Raw genomic sequence first — 20,875 nt, forward strand, 5'->3', positions numbered from 1 at the left:
TGGTAGAGGTGGCTCACTGCCCTGGGGATGGTTTGTGGGATCAATAAAGTTGAACACCTAGTTAGGTAGATGTTAGCCCGAAGCTCCTGCTTTTCATTTGTTCGACATTTGTGAATAGAATGGTGAAAAGAAGCTGCTGCTGCTGCAAGATGCATGTTAGGCTTTAGGAAAAAAAAAAATAAAAGAAGGAAAAAGAAAAATACTTTACTGAGAGCTCTATTAAAGGAAGGCGACAGAAATGAAAAGAGCATTCTGAATGTGACCGAGCATGTAAAAAAAATACTCTAAATATAAAATGCATTTCTGACTTTGAAAAAAACAAGCTCCTCTACCACTAGAAGAGTGAAGGGTCATACTGGTTACATTCTGTTCTGCAACTTCAGTTTTTCCACTGTACCAGCAGCAGGGGATGAAATGCAGCATTAATCAAATTTTAGATCCAGAATTGTCAACATCTGTCTTAAAACATAAATGGCACAGTTACAAAAGAAGGAGGGAAGGAGATGACTAAGGAATACATTTATGCTGCTCTCTGTGGAGTCATCTCACTCAAGTTCGCTTTAATATTAATAGACTCTGTCTCCTGAATTTTCTCAGGAGCAGCGCACTGAGTATTTGCTGTTACAGAACTTTTTGGCCAATATATTTGATCTTTAAAAGTAGTTTTACAAGTACAATCTACAGACATCTAAAAAATACATCAGCTGTTTTGAAGAAGCTACTACAATATCATTCAATCAGAAATTAGATTATACACACACACACACACAAATCAGACCAAGCAGTTTTACTGCATTGATTCACATACTGATCATATTTCCACCGTGCTGTGCTCGTTCAATATACTGAGTGATAAGTACCTACATCATAGCTACTAGGCAATACCTTCTTCTTGCCTCTGTCTTGGTATGTACTACCCCCAGTTATAGGATACAAAGTGATTTCCAGAAGTTTAACGATTTGCATGTTAGGATATTTCAGTATTTTCTGAAATATTACTTTTAATTCACCAGTTCTATGCAGGCACTGTCACCAGTGCTACAAGGTTTGCAAGGTGAGACGTCTGTAAGGGTAGAGCTCGTATCAGGAGGCAATGCAGTGCTGGCCCCATCTTTGAAACAGGTGAGGCAGAAATGAATTCACATTCTCTGAGACCTCGATAAGCAACTCACGGTAGCAATTTACCAGAGTCAGTATACGTGTAGCAAAACTGTAAGCCACATCTGTGTACCTGCAAAACATCAGGTGCATAACCTTAAACACCATCCACTGTCCTACTATGTCAGGCAGCAACACAAGCTCTGCCTGTGTGTGAAGCTGGCAGGACATGAGATGTCTTCAGCCTTGAAATGCCCTGGCTGCATTAACAGGGAGACTGTGCCATCTATGAGTGGCGTGGAATAAATCCATAAATAGCTCCCTTAAAACAAACGAAGGCACAGGAGAGTTTGCATGGGCAGTTAGGGGTATTTTTTTTTCTATAGGCACAGAACTCAAATCTAATCATCATTAATCTTTAATTATTTCTTAAAAGTCATTCAGCTAGACAAAGAGAAGTCAAGAGTAGGATCTAATTCAGAGGACCTGACTGACATTTTTTGAGCCATTACCTATTTCTTCAGGAATTATTGGCCTACGCATGATGGCAAACTTACCTTTTTGTGCTTGGATCCCTCCTCTTGGGAAGGAAGGAGGAAAAGAATACATCCTGATTTAGATTTGACTCCTTTTCCATGTTAGTTAAAGTGTTTCCCCCTATTTATGCTCAACACATCAATATAAACTACAGACACTTCACACTGGGTTCCTAAATGTTCTTACAAAAACATTAAAAGAAGCAATGAGTACAGCTTAAACTTTTTTGGTTTCTAAGAGTAATTAACTTATATCTATAAACTAAAAAGTTTCAAAAAAAAAGTAAAAACCAATAAAAAATATTTCAGGGAAAAACTAAAGACCATCATAAAAAGAACTGAAAACAACATTTCTTAGTACTTACAAGACAGCCTAATCAGTCAAAAGGACGTGGGACATCCTGCCTCTAAGAACATCTGGAATAGAAGGTGCTCCCTGGGTCATCTGTTAATCAATGCCTATTTCTGACAGTAATATCTCCTTTTCATTAATGCTGCCATTAGTATGGACTTGAGCAAATGTCTCAAAGTCAAAGCAGGATTTCAGTGAGACTTGGGGTCATGCCCTGAAATGGTATCAATTTACTATTACAAAATAAATTTTTCTCAGTCAATTTCAGAAGCATTTTATTTGATAATGCAAAATTCTTTGAAATTATTTCCACAAAACATATTTCTCTGCAGGTAAACTACCACAGCTTTTCACGTCGATGACTTGTTTCAGTATTGACGTTCAGCAAAGGACAAAGGGAATTTGTTGATCATTTACCTAAGACAATATATAATCAAATGACAGAGGCTGTACTACGTAACTGTGAAATTACACAGACCACAATTCTGAATTATTTTAGAAGACCAAAGCCCCAGATATTTAAAGTACCAAAGCATACATGTTTTCCACTCTGAATCTCTGCCCAACAGGCTAAAACATTTGGCAGACATACCTCCAAAATTTGGCAGTGAACCGTGCCTACAAAAGAAAAGCATGTGCTTCCTTTTCCAGAAAAAAGCATTATTAGTACTTTGCTCTATCTTCTGATATACACTGATAAGTAAGGCAGTATTCAAAACAATATTTTCCTCTCACCAGACCGTTAGTCTTTACTGTTATCTCCCAGCATCCTGCTTTTGTGCACACTGCAAATGTCATCTGTTATTGATAATGTTCTCCAAACAGCTGCATTGATGTGCAGGCTGCAAAAAATAATTTGCCTCAAAATACTGGGGCCATTTACTGTATTTAAATGTCAAAAAAAATGTTCTATAATTCTTGATTAATGTCACATTTTGTTCCATATTGTTTCAGCAACAAACCAAGTTTCAGACTGCTTGATACCAAAGTCTGTTTTACTAAACTAGGTCATAATCCATTCCGTTCAAGGTATTATTAGCATTCTATGTCAGACCCTCAGCCATGATTCCAGCTATTTCGCAATGCTGCATGTCCAATTAACACACCTAAACCATCACCTTGCCTTTCTTTGCCGTACTTTCACTTTCCCAAAGCAGAGGAGAAAGGGCAGACTATAATTCATTCTCATCTAGTTAAACTGTCTTTTGATCATCTTTGGCGAGTCTTGGTAAGACCAAAAAGCTTGAATTTTGAGGGATTTTTCCAAAATAAAAATAAATTGTTTCAGCCAGTCTACTAGACTAGCTTTACTTTGGTGGCATGTCAAGTGTAAATGTACACGATGCATTTTGTAAGAGGAATGTGTGTAGTTACAGTGCAAATGGTGTAATAAAGACAAATGGTGAACTGGAAGAAAGAGCAAGCATGTGATATATCAACCATAAACTGCGTGATTTCAACTCTGTACATACACAGAAGGAGAGGTTAGATGGGGGAAGCTTTGCCTACCTTAACTTCAGACCACATGTTAGTCATCTGACAGATGTAAACACATCACAGATGTGTCACATCAAGACAAAATGTGGTTTTGAATAGAAAACACACACAGCCATGAATAATAATCTGAAGCTGCACCTGCAATTTTGGAATTATATGGTTATGCTCTACAGGTCAGATAAATCACATGTTGCTTCCAAACTATAATTTCAAAAACAGGAAAAAAACAACCAGGATGGAAGTGACCACTTAGTCAAGTGGACTGCTGAACGTTCCCAGATACTTTCTCTGCCAGTCATGGTCCACACATGCGCCTGCTCATGATGACCCTGCAAAGGAGTCTAGATATGCCCCTAGGCTATTCATTCCCCCTGCCCCTTGCTTCAGCTATCCAAGTAAAACCCTTTTGGAAAGCATGGCAAGACCTAGCAACAGACAGCAGAACATGCACGTCAGTGGAAACTGAAGCATTTGTTGAGCGTTCACCTCCCGACAGCAGGCAGTGTCTGTACAGCAGGACGAAGGAATCATTCCTTCTACATCAGTTTGCAATGAAAAGGCATTGCTTTCAAGGTCTGGCTTTGAAAGCTATGTTAGTGATGTATTTAAAGACTTCTCAGAAGAAATTAGAGAGGTACTGCATGATTTTACATCTCTCCTTGAATAGCAGCCCAGTTTAAAACATGTAACACACAAAGCAATCCTCAGTAAACAATACAGCCATTAAGATGATGCTGTGCTCTTACCTTCTGGGCTAAAGACTGCTCTCTTTTAAGCACAGGAGAGTGGTTTGCAGATGGAACTTTTCTCTAAGTTTGGTTTTCTTTAATAATTGAAAAAAAAAAATATCAGTATCATCTGTCAATACATTATCACTCAAAATTGTATTTAACTCAATAGTTTGATAAATTATATTTACGTCTGTTTGGCTGTGTTTTCTGTAGCTTAAGAGCAGTCTATGTATATTGACAAGGTATTTTTAGGACTGGAAGCTTACTTTATGAGAAACAGAGGCTTGGCATTTTCTAGATTTATGATCTTTGTTATTTTGCTGGATAGAATATAAGCATATTAATCATAATGACAATTATTTTGATATTGATTCAACTAAACCTTCACAAGACCTTTCCTACTAAAAATAGAACAAAATCTGCCAAATAAGAAAGAAATAGTTCTTTACTTCTCCCATCTTAACATCTATGCCACTAAAATATTCAGAGGACTATGAACGTGCATAAGGAATGTTTATGTTCTTTCTTGAGGTTATAATGCAAAATATTTTGCTGAATGTGGTAGGTGATGCACAAAATTACATCAGAATTAATTCCTAGTTACACTTTATCCAGATTCCGTCTAGATTCAAAAATAAGATGGGAAAACACTACATGCTGATAGATTCGAAAAACCTGAAGAAAGTTTATGCATCCGGAGAACTATCACGAATGCTTTTAAAACCTCATCTGGCTGGGACTAAAATATAGCACATCCCAAAATAAAAGCATCGCATATACTGCATCGGTATGTGCAATGTCAGTCATGAGTTGAACACATCCCCTGCCCTCAGACATCAGTTAGCTGTGCTGGCCAGCCATGTTCAGTACAGGCTGACACGGTAAGTGATGACAAAGCTATCTAGAAAACAAAACTGCATGACCAAAGGGAGGAGAGGGGAAGAAATTAATCTGCCTGTCTGGTAATTTAAGACGACTATACACCAGGTCCATCATTCCTGTGTAGAGCCTTGAATTGACTAACACTGAAAGTTTCACGCAGCTGCACAAAAATTATGACTCAGCCTCAGATTTCCACTCTGGGAACTGGCAACTGCAGCTGGAACGGTGGAGGACACTGCGGTGGCATTGCCTTAACATGAAAGGCTTCACAGTCTTAAAGGGGTCTGCTAGCCAAAAAAAGTACCAGCAAATGCAGCAAAGCAAAATAAATGAGAAATGCATGTTATTTATCTCTAAAATACATTAGGAAAGTCCATGCGTGCACACAGAAGCCAAAAGATATGTGAGGTACCTTCTCTCCAAAGAGATGGAGAGCAGCCCAGGACCGTTTATTGCTCCCATAAGAGGAAAAGGTTTACACAGCAAGCAAAAGGCCAGGTGTGTCAGATACCTGCTTGCTCATCAGGTGGAGATTCTGGAGTGACATGAAAAAACACAAACTAAGCACAAACCCAAGAGATCCATATTTTCTTCAATACGGATCCAAATAGCTGCTGCAAAGTCAGGTAGCTTAACTGAAATGACTTCACTGAATTACACTGATCCAGTGCTAGCCAAGTGTCAGCAAACGGGTCTTCCTGAGGTTCGTGTTTTTCAATATTGTATCACATCCAAGTTGCAAACAGGGCACATAGAAAAAGCTGCAACCACACAGGTAAATGCTTTAAAAACATCAGTGCTGTTCATCTGCTCTCTCTGTCCTCTGCTCCTTGAACCCATGGCTAACAGGGTGCTGCTGGGCAGGTTCAGCCTCGCCAGCGGCCAGCGCTCCCTCAAAGGCTTGGGAAACGAGCTCTGCTGTACAGCATCTCCCTGCCACTGCAGAAGGTCTAAGCTTGGCTTCTTTCTTTATGGGGGTGGATCCAACCCCCACATAGCCATCTTTCCAAAGGGGGATCTCCAACCCTGGAATTTTGGGGATTTTAGGATCGTGTTTTTCCAAATACAGAAATTTTAAGCCCTCTATAAAAGCTTTTTATGCTTTGCACAAAATACGTAAACATACACATGACACTTATTCTGAAGACAGTATCCACAAAAGACACTGTGCAGGATTAATTTTATTTTTTTTTTAATTCAACCATACTTTATTTTTCAATACCTATTAGATTTTTTCCTTTTTATTTCAGTTGAAACTAAGTGCTAATAGATTTGGACAAGAAAGCAAATTTGACAGTCTGCAGATTTCACATTAATACTTGTCTTGGAAAAGAAAGGATGTAAAAATGTAATTTACCCAATCCGATGATATCAACCGGAATATTGGCCTGTCAGTCATAGGCAGGCAATCTAAGTAATGCACCTGCCCAGCGGATTTAATAACTTTTATGCTCATATACTTTTCAGAACTATCTTAGAGATCTGGCTCTAGGTCATAGAAGATGTACTTCTCATGGGTGCTTCTTAAAGCTACAGCTGACTACACAGACTGTTTAAAAGCGGTATGTTTTGATCTGCAAAATATATTCCAATATTTCTGAAAGCAGCTGGATTTTCAGAGGATCCATCTTTTAATGAACCTACTGCTCAGCAGCTGTGTGTCTTGGAATCCCTAATTATATCTCCAAATCCAAATCCTACGTCGATGATTAAGCTGTGCCATTCCAAATTCCCACAAGTTCAGGATTTAAATACATAGATTCACAGACATATTTCTGGCAGATAAGAGTAACTATGCTTTGCAATACTAACAGCCAAGACATGACTTAAACATGATGCAAACATTAAATCTGCCGAGCTAGACAGTTATGTGGTCCTATTTCCAATTATAATATATAACACAACTGATATTTCATTTTATTTCATTTAAGAAGAATTGGTCCTACTCGCTGTCCTTTGGCATAATTAATTAATCAGAGAAATCAGATATCTGGCAAGGAAGGAAATGGGAAAATAAGGCATAGAACAATCGGCACCTTGATTAGGGGCTTGTCAAGAAGAACACCCGACCAAGCTATCGTCACCAAAGGCATCCATCTCAGAGGTGCTGCTGGCACCACAGCTTCACCAGGTAAGAGAATCGGCGGTCACTTGGTCACTTGAGTGATCCCGATGCAAAGCTCAACAGAGTAAAGCGAATCGGTCTGACTGTCCAAATACCTCACAAGCTTCTGTTGGGACTTTAAGATGGCTGAACTGTCTCTGCTGAGGCGTGGAAGTAGATCAGTTATACAGCTGCAGATTTGGTGAGTGGTTTATTAAAATCAGCAGGTAAAAATACTGGGTTTACACTGACATTTCTAAAAGAAGCAGCCCTGTTCCTGAGATTATGAAAGCAATCAACAAACCGCAAACAAAACCAACCGGCCAAAGACAGCAGAAGCTAAACATCTAAACATTTATTGTAGGAATCACAAAATGAATGCATTCACGTGCTTTAAAAAAAAAAAAAAATTCCTTAAGATTTCCACAAAATGAAAGGGCTGCAGCCACCATAAAAGACACACATTTCTCACTCTAAGTCACCTACCAAAAGGCAACAGTCTCTTTCTTTTAAGCAAATGGTCTTGAATTCTCTCCATGCATAGTTCTGCTTATAAGCTTGCAAAAACTGAAAGTACTTCACACCAGTGTTAAGTGTCCTGCCTGGCTCCTCCACTTGCCTCTACGAGTAAAAGTTACAGCATGAAAAACATTGAAGACTATTTTCAAGTCAACCTTAATTGAACGGAACAGAGTAATATCACTTGGACTGTATTAAAAGTGTATGTAATAAAACTTCAAAAGAAATGTGAATTAGATCTAGAAGCATACACTCTAAAGCACTGACAATAACAAGAGAAAACCCCCAAAGGTTAGGGCAAAGTTATGTTTCAATTTCCTATCTTTGAACACTTGCAGGGCTACTTCTAGTTACCAGAATGATGACAGGGAAATCAAATATTTTCCAAAAGTTAAAGGTGTGGGCTGTGTAATGATTAAAAATAATTAACTTTAAATTGCCAATTTTAACATCGTTTATCAAGCTTAAACCAGCATAACAACTGGCTATTATTTTATAACAAATTTAAAGGACACACAGCAGCCATGCAATCTGTACTACACAAAGTGCCACCCACCTGATGGCTTTCTGCTCTGTACTCTGTGCGGAGAGTGTAAGTTGAAGTAAGCAACACAGTACAAATAAGAATAATATCAACTGCACATATACACTCGCCTTTTTCAACTGTAAATAAGTCGGGATTTTACCCAAATGATAAAACCAAGAGTTGGCAACAGTTCACTGGGGTTTTGCATCAATGAAATAAATGATATTTACAATGTGTTTTCCACCTAAGCAAGGGCTTTGGTGAAACGCATGCCATAATACTGCTTCTAATTTAGCTGTCCATATTTTAACAATCAGACGGGATCTGCTGCTTTTGCTTGCTGCAACAAGAGAAAGTTCAAGAAATTTTCATTTTTTTCCTTTTGCAGCCACAGAAAAACAGTCACCCTCTGACCCAGAAAAGGATGTAATTAACTATAATCATAAGAGCCAATTCAGTGAGACAATTCTTGTGTGTTGTTGAAATGCTGCTTAAAAGAGCAGCATGAAGCTTAAAAAAAAAAAAACCACCCAGATTCTGTAGAGTATACCAAAAAGGCATAACATATAGGCAGGGGGACTCTGCCAAAGTAGTTCATGAAGAAAACCGAATCACTGCATCTTTCCGTCTCAGAAGTTCTGGGTTTAACTGGTTCTTTGGTATGTCACATTTACATTTTTTGCTAAAAATAATGTGCTTTTCACAATGAATTTCCATGTTACATTTTATAATCTGGTAAAATTAAAATAAGATGACAGTATTGTTAGGGGGGGAAAAAAAAAAAAAAGGAGAGAAAAAGGATTTCATAACAAGAATTAATTGCTGCCCCATCAGGTATCTTGTTGAATCAGTATGCTGATGACAGACGTCATTACAGGAAAAAAGCACTGGTAAATAACAGGTTACACCTTTTACTCCAAACTAATCAGCATCCACTGAACAGCTACAGGATATGAATTTCATGCCTAGGTGCTAATACATCCTTGATCTATTTCTGTCCATTTTTTGGCAAATGAAGAAAGAGATTTTAATTCTCAGATTCCAGATCTTCACTACTTTTTTTTTTTTTTTCTTTTTTCTCCTGAGGCTTAAAGTTCATCAGTGTAAAATCTACAGTTTAAATAGTGAGTGTCTAGCACTGGCCAAATATACAAAAGCTCATGGTTGTAATACACAAATTCACTGCAAGAAAAGACTTGTTTGTGTTGCTTTTTTTTAAATCACAAATTATGCTATTGGGAATTCAGGGAGATAAAAAAAAAGTCCACTAAGTTTAAGCTGCCTACAGACTCTGCAGCAGGAAAAAATGAGAGATTTATAGCAGAACAAGTATTTGATTTAATACAGACAATACATGGGAATTACTGCAGAAACTTCATGGGGTTCACCTGGCCTCTGTGACTGCTGAAGCGATGCAGCAGAGAGCAAGCAGAGAAGGTGACCAGCTGCCCATCTACTCCTCCTCCTTCATTTGGGCCACGCTGAAGCCACATAGCCATCAACCAAGGCATCCTCACGTGTCTCCGGAGAAGTTTGTTTTACACAAGTCTTTTGCTGTCTCCAATAGCCCATATTTTTTCCTGTCCGTGTACCCAATATTAAATAGAAATCAGTATCCTACCAGACATCGACAAATTGGAAATTAACGAAAGATAATCCTACTGCCTGCATTCACCCCCGCGAAAGAAAAACATTCTCATCACAATTGTTCCTACCATCCTGCTTTGACCTTATATTCTAAGGTCAAATAAACAGCCCAAAAGAACACACAGCCAAACAGAAGGTAGTCATTGATGGCTGTTCTGTTTCTTATGAAGATGCCACATTTTTTTTTACTTTTTATGGTGTCTGGGAATTTTTTTAGATTGGAAAAACTCCCCCAATGCCCTTTCATGCCTACAGGTGGCAGAGCACACCCAGCCCTGCAGCTGCACAGCACATCCCAGCTCTTCCACTGCAACATCATTTTGTGGTGCAAGTAGACCTGTCTTGGTAACCAGCATCTCAGTATGGGTCCTGGCATAAAATCCTTCACGTTTAAAGGTACTCGCTCTTGCAGAATACCAGCTAGTCATTGTCAAAATTAAGGATGGCAGGCTGATACCATTTTAAGAAAGACTAAATGGATACGTTTCCATACACTGGTACTTGAGACAATTGCCGAGTCTAATTTTAAAAATGTGGGGTTTCTAGCTCAGTGCTATCCTGAAGTACTTCAAATTAATATAAAATTACTTCCTTCGATAAATGAGCAAAACTCCTCTGAAATCAGCTGAAAAAATAACCTTACATAAGTACCAAAACATCTGCCACAAACAGAATAATTTCAGAGTGACCTAGAAAGATCTGAGGTTTTGATACAAGAAATAAGATCAGCAAATCAATACCAGAAAAAGAAAAGTTTCCCGGGCACTATCCAGAGGAACATTACAGGTTTCAGTGAATCAGCTGCTGGCATTTTGGTACTTTGAAGCCATTTTTTAACATCACATTGTACTCTAGCACACACATAAATATGTATCTGAATCCATATGTAAAGAGTGTTTTGGATTTAAATGGACACACAAATACATACATACAAATACACATGCGCACAACTGGGAAGTGGATATCCGAGAGACACTGGCTTAAATTTATAGTCTGAAATAGAATAGCTATTTTACATTTGAAAGAATGTCATCACAATACATAAAAGACAGCACAGCTTGTGGATGAACCATATGAATCTGGCATTTTTACAACTTATTTTTTAATCCATGCAGACCTTTCCTGAGTTCACATAGCTATTCAATCAAATAATACTCAGATCCTTACTCACAAAAGAGAATTGAGATAAGACAATACCCTTCAGAATACTTTAAACAGCACCTGCTTCATTAAACCCTTATAATTTCACTTAAGAAACATTTCCACAGCTATTAAACTCTGCATGTTTTAGATTGTTTACAAGACAGACAATTAAAAGAAGGGAATAATTAAAGCATTATTGTGGTTGTTGTTTTAAACATTTTCGATTGCAAAAATTGTGAAATCAAGTTCTGAATAACAGAAGATTCACTCCATGGGAAGAATTATTGGGACAGATATGGCAAAGCCACTTCAAGGCAGTCTAATGAAACCTGTATTTTTAAATTATAGCATAGCTATAAACCCAGCTTTTTCAGGATCAATACAGTGCTTAAATGACAACTAAATAAAATCAATGCAGCTTACTCGAGTTGTTATGCCTAAAACTAGTGACAAGTCGATAGAACTATTTACTCTTTCCTTCTCCAATAACATCTGCAGCCCTAAATATGGTTGAACAGTGTTCAGAAGGCAGTGTGGGAGAGAAGACTCTAGAACTCCCTCATTTAAAATGATTCTAGATAACAGAAAATTGGCAATTTTGGCTCAGCATAGCACAATTTCTACAGGTAGGCTCAGCATGAGGCTGACTGGACACTGAAGGTGAACTATTTCCCATCACTAGAGTAATATATAATGAATTGGCTGCAGTGATTTTGTAGGAAGAGACCACTGATATATGAGTGTTTTTTTCCCACTGCACTGCAAAATGTTTTATCATTTTTAAGGCAAGCAATTCCCTAACAAACCTGAGATATTCATTAGGAAGAGTGACACATAAGTATTTCAGTTGAACAAATTTGAATATCCCTCCTAAGGCGTTGAATTTTTTTGCAGGGACAAAAATGTCTGCATTTGAAAATATTCCAGGGTTTCAGGCTGAAATAGATGCAAAGTAGGTGATAACCAATTCTTTCTGCTGTCAAAAGAAAAGTTTCCTGTGCTTCTACTTTTAGAACGTGGTGGGGTCCCATTACAGCTGAACAGCTTGTACAGACACCTCAGCTCAAGTAATAACACGACCAAAAACTTAGAAATTTTGTGTGAGGCTTTTTTCTAGAATAATTCTAACATGAAGTTCAATTAAGTATTTTTTTTATTGTTATCTTTTTATCCTCTCTGAATATCCATACGTAACTGAAATTATCATTCCAAATATTGTATTTAGTTTGATCCAATTACAACTAGAGGATAATGAGTCTCAGGAGAGGACTATAATCTTCATAAAGTCACAGGCTATCAACCCTCAGCTGAGAAGTACTTCACCATATAAAGTTGACATTTTTCAGCTACACCTCTTCTTGAATAAAATTAAAAAGTACTAAAAGCCATCAGTCTAGTTTAATTTAAATCTCTGAATAGGAAAAAATAGTTTTTTTTTTAAAAAAACACTTTCTGCTCCCACTGAACTTAGCAAATAAAACATTGGTATTCAACAGTATGATCCTAAATAAAATGCAAACACATCAAGCTTTCTCCATTGAAATCAATGCAAGTTTTTTTATGGTATACCATAATATGACTCACCAGTCTTTTTTCTTTAAATTCTTATTGATTTACGAGAGGCACATCATTGCCAAATAATCTAGTAGCCTGACTTTTCTAGTCTCTGGGGAGCTCTCAGCCCAGGAGAGAAGCCTGCCAGGTGCAGCATCTTAACTTTATCAAGCAACTTCCTAAATTAATAAGCCAAGTGTATTTTTATGTCACACATATATTTAGAAATTTGTATGTTATCAAGTAACGTGTGGTCTCTTAGGAGGCGAAGAATACACCAATAGTGAATTTGGATGACGACTCCTCAAGGGTGATCCCTCTTCGGTGATCCTGTGACAAGTGTTAGTAATTGATAGCAGTAATTGTAACAATGAAAACAATAAACAGCTTACCTTCTCTTTATTTACAAACTGTGGAAATCTGATTATTAAATGCTCTTATATTATTTCATCTAAGCATAAAAATCAAGAGAGTATACTCAAAATTTTGAAGTATCAATTTACATTCTTTGTTTTTGAGCCACATATACCATTGTCACCTCCTTTTAAGTGGTGTTTCCACTAAAATAACTTCAACATCTTGGTGCTAAAAGCAAACTTTTACACTTGTCTGCATAACATGAATAAATAAGATCAGCACTTCTCTTTTCCTGCTTTGCAAAATTTACACTAGATTCAGGAAAAGTTTTACATTAATTATAAAATTTCATCTGTGCTTAAAGATCTCTTCAGCTTGGCTCTGAGCCACCTTGCCCTTGAGGACTGTAATGCTGGAAAAACACGGATTTGGATAACACTAGGATTCACAAAACTGTCTGTACAAGTTCAAAGATCAGAGATTTTAATTAAGTTTCATGCTGCCCCGTTGCCTGATGGAGCTGCAACAGATGTCATTGAGACTTGCGTGCGCAAAGGACAGAAAACAGCTCTTCCAAACTGTACTATTCAAAATAATCTTTTATACCTCATGTTTTGCTCCCTTTTTGAAACATGCAGTGAACTACAGGGACTTTCTATACTTAACCCTTAGTTTCAAACATACTGGTTATGCTTGCATAAAAATAAGACAAACAGATCACCAGAGTTCTCTAACACCTCCCTTATCCCAAAGATCTGTACAACCTGATCTCCGAAATGTTGATAGAAGTTTACCTCAGACACTACCACATTATGTAGCATCAGCATTCGGGAGCACTAATTACCGTTAGCAGCTTCCTATGAAAGGACATGAAAGCACAGATTGGAAATTACCCTTTCTTTTCTCTGTGGAAGATATTTTCCTAAAAAGGACAACTGAAAAAGACCAAGCTTCAGGGATACAAAGTCTATTAGACAGATTTGAGACTAGATGAGTAAGAAAAATAAAGAATTCAGACCTGTTTTGGAATTTTGGACTTAATGAAAGAGGAAGTCAAAAATAAGAATTTAATGAAAGTGTCCTGGGCAGCATGGGAAAACTGAGTAAAGACGTCAGAATGATTCAGCAAGATTACAAAAGAACAGTGCCATGATTTTTCAACACCACAGTTAATTGACAAGACAACAAAGAATATTGGGCAAAATCCAAGCAGACAGTTGCTAAACATTGTGGCTAAATACAGGATAAAAAAAAACCCTAATAAGTCTATATTGAATTTTTAGTATTCTCATTCATTAAGATTACATTTTCCTTAAATACTCTTATTTGAACACCTCCTTCACTTTCTAATAGTTCATTGCTGTGAATCACTAAACCCTGGATCTGGATGTAAAGAATGAATGAAGAAACCAAAAGCGTGGTAGTCCCTAGGAGAGAGGGGTCTGGACATAGCGGATCTGTGACATTCCCTTAACTGGGACTCTGATTCTGATTATGACTCAAAAGCAAATGAGAAAGTGTCCCCTACGCTCTTGGGTCTACAAGATCAGGAAAAAAAAACCTTCTAAAACCAATGTCTTATTCTAACATTCTCTGCAGTTGCTACTGCATAGCTATAAATATTTCTCACTGACAATTGTGATGCAGTAGGATTTGCCTTCCATATGATCTCAGTATCCTCTGTCCTAAGAACCATTTCCAACCGGTGAAACCGCATTTCCATCTTTTCCTCATCATATTCAGTACAAATCCTCAAAGAACAATTTAAAGAAAATAATTTAAAAAAAACAAAAAAGACTTTATTTCACTTCAAGAGAAGGTGTAATCAATCAAGAAACAATACTGAATTCAAAGCGCTTCAGCAGAAGGTGATATCTGAAGGTGCTCCTGTAGCCTTCCTGCTCATTCACTTTTCCCCGGGTAGTGCCCCTGCCTCCAATATTCACGGACGTTTTCTGAATTGTAGAGCTCATGCAGTACCCAAAGAAGCATCAATATTTGACCCAATTTTCTTCTCAGGGGGACAGGCTTTTATACTTAGAAAAAAGTTAGTTTTATCTGCAGACGAGGGAGACTGAAGAACTACAATGTCCTCCTTGATAGAATAGTATCAGCACACAGTCTCAAAGCCTTAGAATTTCATCTCTGCTTCACTAAAGGAGGTTTCTTGGGGTTTTTTCCTCGCCATAATTCAATGCAATTTGATTGAATTCACCCTGCAGGGCATGGAATTCCCGATAGATCAGGTGAGACTTTAAACTGCTGTGACTGTACCTTTTATTACAGAGAGAGTGGAGAAAATTCTGTTTTAGGATGATTTACTCAACACTAGAGCCATAACCACAATTTATACATGAATAGAGCAAAAGTATTGTTTACAAGGTAGTTATTTAAAACTGCTTCTTAGCAAAAAGAACACATATTACTGAAAGCTACAGTCCAATTCATTTTCAATTCCTGGTTTACTTTGTATTGCCTGTACTACTATACATCTTTTATTTAATTCATGTTTTTCAAAGTTCTGCCACCGCCTAAACAGCAGAGAAATATATTGCCTGATATAAACCATTGGATCAACTTTATAAATATGCGGGATTGTATATCTGTAAAGATATTAACGTACCTTAATGTAGGTATATGCAGAGATATTGTAAAAGCTTTGCCCAAACATAGCGTGACAAGCTAGACAGTCATTTCTTACCTAATCTACATAATTAATTGTTTCAAATAAGGGCGGAAGTTTTTTAATTGACATTTCTAAGTCTGTGAGGCAACTATAATGTCCATGTGACAAGTCTGAATAACATTTCACTAGCTTTCAGTACAGAATATACACCGTTTATTAACTTTTAGGGACACATTTACCTTAAGGAATTCACATGAGTGTACATCAGCTAGGACTCTCACCTTGAACCTTTAATGGAACATGGTTTTTACAGGTGTACCAGTAGGAAAGGAATAACAAACTAACAGAAAGCACATCAGTGCAGAAAAGATTTTCATTTAAGAAATGAATCCATCGTGTTTATGCATTTTCAGAGCTGCACCCAAAACAATTGGTTCTGAATGCCAAAGAGCAACTGTCGAGACCCATCATTTTTCTGATATAAACACAGCATGCTGCTTCAGTTTCATTTTTAGAGCAGTTCTGGCATCATTTTCCACAAATGATACATGACTGACATGATAAAAGTGAGCTGCTCACTCTGTAACAGGCCATCTCCAAAAGTGAAAATTTTCAAAGTATTTTATACATATTCAATTTCACTCTACATTTATGCCAAGTTTCTTAGCTCCACCAGTGCTTCTGAATTTCCAAACCTCTTGGTTTCTTTGTCAATAATAGTAACTTTCCAAAAGAAGAGCTTACCTGTTTACATGTCAATCCTTTATTAGCCTACATGAACACAATCCACACAACCTTACAGCTGGAAGCCTGACAGATTTTTTTCTGGTATTGCAGGAAGCACTTAGAGACCACTAAAAAAGATGGGATTTTTAGAAACTTAATCTTTATGCGCTCTTATCTGGCACTTTTTCCCTTCACACAAGGGACTATTTTTGTTGTTAACTGCTTTTTTCCAAAGCCTTGAATAGCTTGAAAATTGCCTTTCTGTACAATGTCCCCTCCTCATACACTACATCACAGCTGCTGCATTCAATTGGAAGGCTGTCGTTATCTATTCCTGTCTCTGTGTTGCAAACTTGGATGGCAGCAGGGCACATGCTGGAAGAACAGAACTAAACAGGGAACTATTTTTATAGTCATGGAAGAGCCTGAGATTGCAAAATTCAGAATTAGCCAACATAAACTGAGTGTGAATGTGATACTCAGAAGGACAAAAGCATCTATGAAAGGAATTCCATTTTCATTACCTGTCTCTATAGATCTGTAAGGAGATAGTGCTTTTAAAAAATACATGTAAAATGCTATTGATTATTATAGCATATCTAATCTTGCTAAGAAAGATTTTTCAAAGCATACTGTACATACAGGGAGTGGAGGCAGGACTTAGATAAAAATGTTTCCTCTAAATCATACCATTTAAATTTGGTTAAATTGCTGTCAAAAGATAAAGTCCTTATGGAAACCCTCAAAACAATTACTGAAATACCAGAAAAATGGGTATTAGTGGACTTTCTTTTAGGGAAACATAGCATAGAAGTTTACCAGAAAGCTGTTGGTTAGCTATAGCTACTGGTTCTTTTTCCACACAGGAGCTGATGCACAGAAGTGCAGTTTGCTTAGTAAGCAAAGGTTTCAAATACAATTGCTCTCACAGCAAGTTTAGGTGACCGGGCCAAGAAAAGAATGCTGGAGCTTCTGATTTCCAGGGCACACTAGGACCACATCGCTTCTTTAATCACAAGTACTATTCCGTGTTTCCTCCTAAAATAAGTGCAGAATCAATAGTGCCCACAAACTTTTCCTACACTTGGAACATCTTGCAAGTTGACATAAAAAATTTGAAGTATTTCAGGCAATATAAGTAAAAACAAACAAAAACCAGATCACCTGTGCAGAATTTTCCAGTATTTATCTCTGTGAACATGGTTGGATAGGGTAGTAATAAAAGAATGGCAGCTACATCGCCTGAATGCAAGCACCGTCAAGCCCTTGCATCAAACTTTTCCCTGCACTCCCCCACCCCATTTTATTGTTTTCAATATATAGCTGTGCAAACCCCTTGTATCTTGGGAGGGGAGCATTTGGGTGTATGAGGGGGTGGGGAGTAAACAAGCCTCTATCACTTCTCATGCAGTTTGGAAAACCCAGAAGACCAAATCTCAATCGCATTTTTTTCTACATTTCATTTCTTCTTTGCTGCGTATGTTATTAAGCCCCTTTCCCTTAGCTATGTCTTTGTTATTACATTCCTTCTGGAAGAGGTAATCCTTTTATTCCCACATCAAGTTTGAAACATTTGAAGAAAGTACTGGAAGGTTCTGTAGTTCCATGTAGAGCATTTAGACGTTAATTCATTATTTCCCTAGAGAATAACCTGGCCTCATTCCTCTTCTCAGTAAAACATCTCCACCCTACCCCCACCCCCCTTTCTGATTTTATGACCTGAAAAGAGAGAAGTAAAAAACATCAGATGGACCTTTTTGAATAATTCCGGGGACACCTGAATAATAGTTAAATCCCATGTAATTTGAATATGTGTAGGAAGAAGCAGCAGCAGGTAAGCCAGGCTGGAACACACATCACTGAAGGCCTCAGTAAACTGGAAGTTTGTTTTGCTTCATGTGTTCTACTTCCCATCTAATCAAGTAACTATCTTTAGTTTAATCACTGCTCTGTCTCCAAGGTTAATTTTCACTTTTCAAGATGCTATTTCTTTTTTTCATTTTGAGAAGCCTTAATCACAGATGCCCTCAGTAATGTTTATCCAGGGCTCCAGAAACTGTTCACTCAGTGATAGAAACACCGATAGAAACATCATAGAAACAGCACGATAAGAATATATTTTAGGAATGCGGGTGGTTTAAATTTTATTAGGAATCTCAATTCTGAGATTTTATTTCCTTTCACCTCTTCTTGCTGTGTATTTCAAAAGCAGGTAATAACACTGTGGATAAAGTTTCACTGTGTACCAATAATCCATAGAACTCAATGAAGCATTCCTTTATGAAAAAGCACAGTAAGTACAGCAAAAGTTACAGAGGTGTACTATGGACCTATGCACCAGGAACAAGGAGTCAATATCTGCACAGAATAAAATACTATTTCTAAATGCACATCATCATTTTTATTTATTTTTGTGTTTAGAGTATTTAACCAGAGTTTTATCTTTCTACTAAAAAACCATGCTTTTAAAATACGAAACCAAACCATAAACTCTTTCAGTATAAAGTTTGAATGGAGGTGACAATCAAATGTTCCTCTTACCTCGTTCTGGAGGTCACGGATCATTTTGCTCTTCCTTTCCATTTCAGTCTTCAAAAAGTTAATCTACAAGTTTTAAGAAATGTTGAGTGTGAGTTATTGAAATGTACGTAAACATCAGTTTAACCGTTAATCGAACACTCTATCATCTCATGATTGCTATGCCCAGGACGTCCTCTGACCACCACATGACCCTCCATTGAAGCAGACTTGTTAAGAACAACAAAACCCCTGTAAGAAAAGATTTAGATTATAAAGACATTGACTTAGAGATGAACATTTTGGATGTTCTGTAGATAAAAAATGACACTGAATCTGCATGACAAGACACCTGTTCTTAGAATCATGTCCACACTCAAGTAGACAGATGTTGGTAATTTAAAAACAATCACCAGACTTGACATCCCTCTCGTCTGTGCCAAAAGAGAAGCTGGAGGACACTATCAGCACTTAAAAGAGAAAAGCAGGTAGGAGGTCTATGAGATCAGTGCCGCCTGACATGCATAAATGGAACTTCTTTTGCAAACTCTTCCAAAATATTAAGCAGTTTGGCTGTGGAAATCCTAACTCCACATCCAGCTGCCCTTGAGGGTGATGTTTTAACAGCAGATGAAGATATTCAGCATTTGTCCAGCAATCACATCCACAAATACTGAGATTTAGACACAATCAAAATAAGAGATCAGGGTTATCAGGGAAAAGCATAAAAAAACCCCACAAACGTTCACAGGGGGGGGTGGGGTGGGGTGGGTGGGGGCATTTTTTCAGCTGTTCAAAAATATTTGCCAGCTGCCATTAAATACTGACCAAAAAAATATATACTGACCTCCATTAAAGTGTTCCCTTTCCTAGTCCCAACTCTCAACAGAATATTAATATTCCTTCAAACCACTTCACTTCTAAGTCTGTGTATATATGAAATAATTAAAGAGATATGATACCAAAATTGTTATCTGTGTGCTCTGTATCCACAGCTTGTAAGTATCAGCTTGAATCTTCCAGGGAAGAGATGTTTAAGACACCACAGTACTTTTAATTTAACCAGCAGTCTTTGTTAGTTAAACCAGTAATTTTTGTTAATTACTATCCACATACACATGCATCTGATATCACTGATACGAACATCTTAAATAGTGCAAACTTACTGTTTTAGCTTATCTGAATAATTAAAACCTATTTTTTACATATCTTTCTTTTTCCAAAATAATACCAATATTAACTAAGTAGTCATTAACTTTTGCTTCCATATTATAGCAGCACTTTTAAAGCTTTTCTACTTAATCTCTAACAACTGAAGAACCATTTATCTATAAAATACAACTACAGGAAGCTATATAGAAGGGAGCACACATCTATATCTATAATTTCATGCTTTATGGCAGATCACTCTGCATCAGACCATTTGCATGATGCTTTTTGTCAGCCCCAAGGACAAAGGATATCATTTTCCAGAAAAAGATGTAAAAATTGTACTTTCAGTCACCAAATCCCAATAGCATAATAAACAAGAATGGACATTTATACCCAGCTCTAAATTAAAATGCACAGAAACTGAAAAATTTCAACTAAGAAACTTTCTACATCCCTTCCTCCTTTCTACCCACACTCTGTTCTTGCTTGACATTCACCTCCCTCCACACATTGGCTGTCTTTAATTACTATCTAGCTGTAATTATGAAAATACATAATTAAAATATATTGTTCTAAGGCTGAACTTTGCAATATTAAGCAAGGACACTGCTACTGTCTCCTGGAGACAGACATCCAAGGTACTCCAAGCTTTGTGTGTTTCAGAGCTCATTACATTTATTAAAGGCAACAGCTTCCATCCAGTGGCCTTTACTCACAGCAGTTTGTGACCTTGAAATGTTCAAATTAAATTTTCCCCTATCGAAATACAGAATGCTTTAGCAGATGGCAGTGATCTAATTCTAAAAGTCAGACAATAGTTAGTTATTCACTACACAGGAGGGATGGAAGAATACCAATACAGCATCATTACTGCACAGTCAAAGCTCAGCTGTACACTTATTTGCTTA

General features: G+C 37.3%; 1 protein-coding gene across 2 annotated transcripts in view; it reads right to left on the minus strand.

Moving 5' to 3' along the window:
• LUZP2 (leucine zipper protein 2) overlaps positions 1-20,875 on the minus strand; it is a 310,057-nt gene that overhangs the window by 74,878 nt on the left and 214,304 nt on the right. For both annotated transcript variants that reach the window (XM_055814775.1, XM_027790897.2), the window contains exon 6: positions 18,840-18,902. In XM_055814775.1, the coding sequence (XP_055670750.1) occupies positions 18,840-18,902 (63 nt within the window). The remainder of the gene's footprint in view (positions 1-18,839; positions 18,903-20,875) is intronic.

Source organism: Falco peregrinus, chromosome 9 (assembly GCF_023634155.1).
Source record: "Falco peregrinus isolate bFalPer1 chromosome 9, bFalPer1.pri, whole genome shotgun sequence".
Classification (NCBI taxonomy): domain Eukaryota; kingdom Metazoa; phylum Chordata; class Aves; order Falconiformes; family Falconidae; genus Falco; species Falco peregrinus.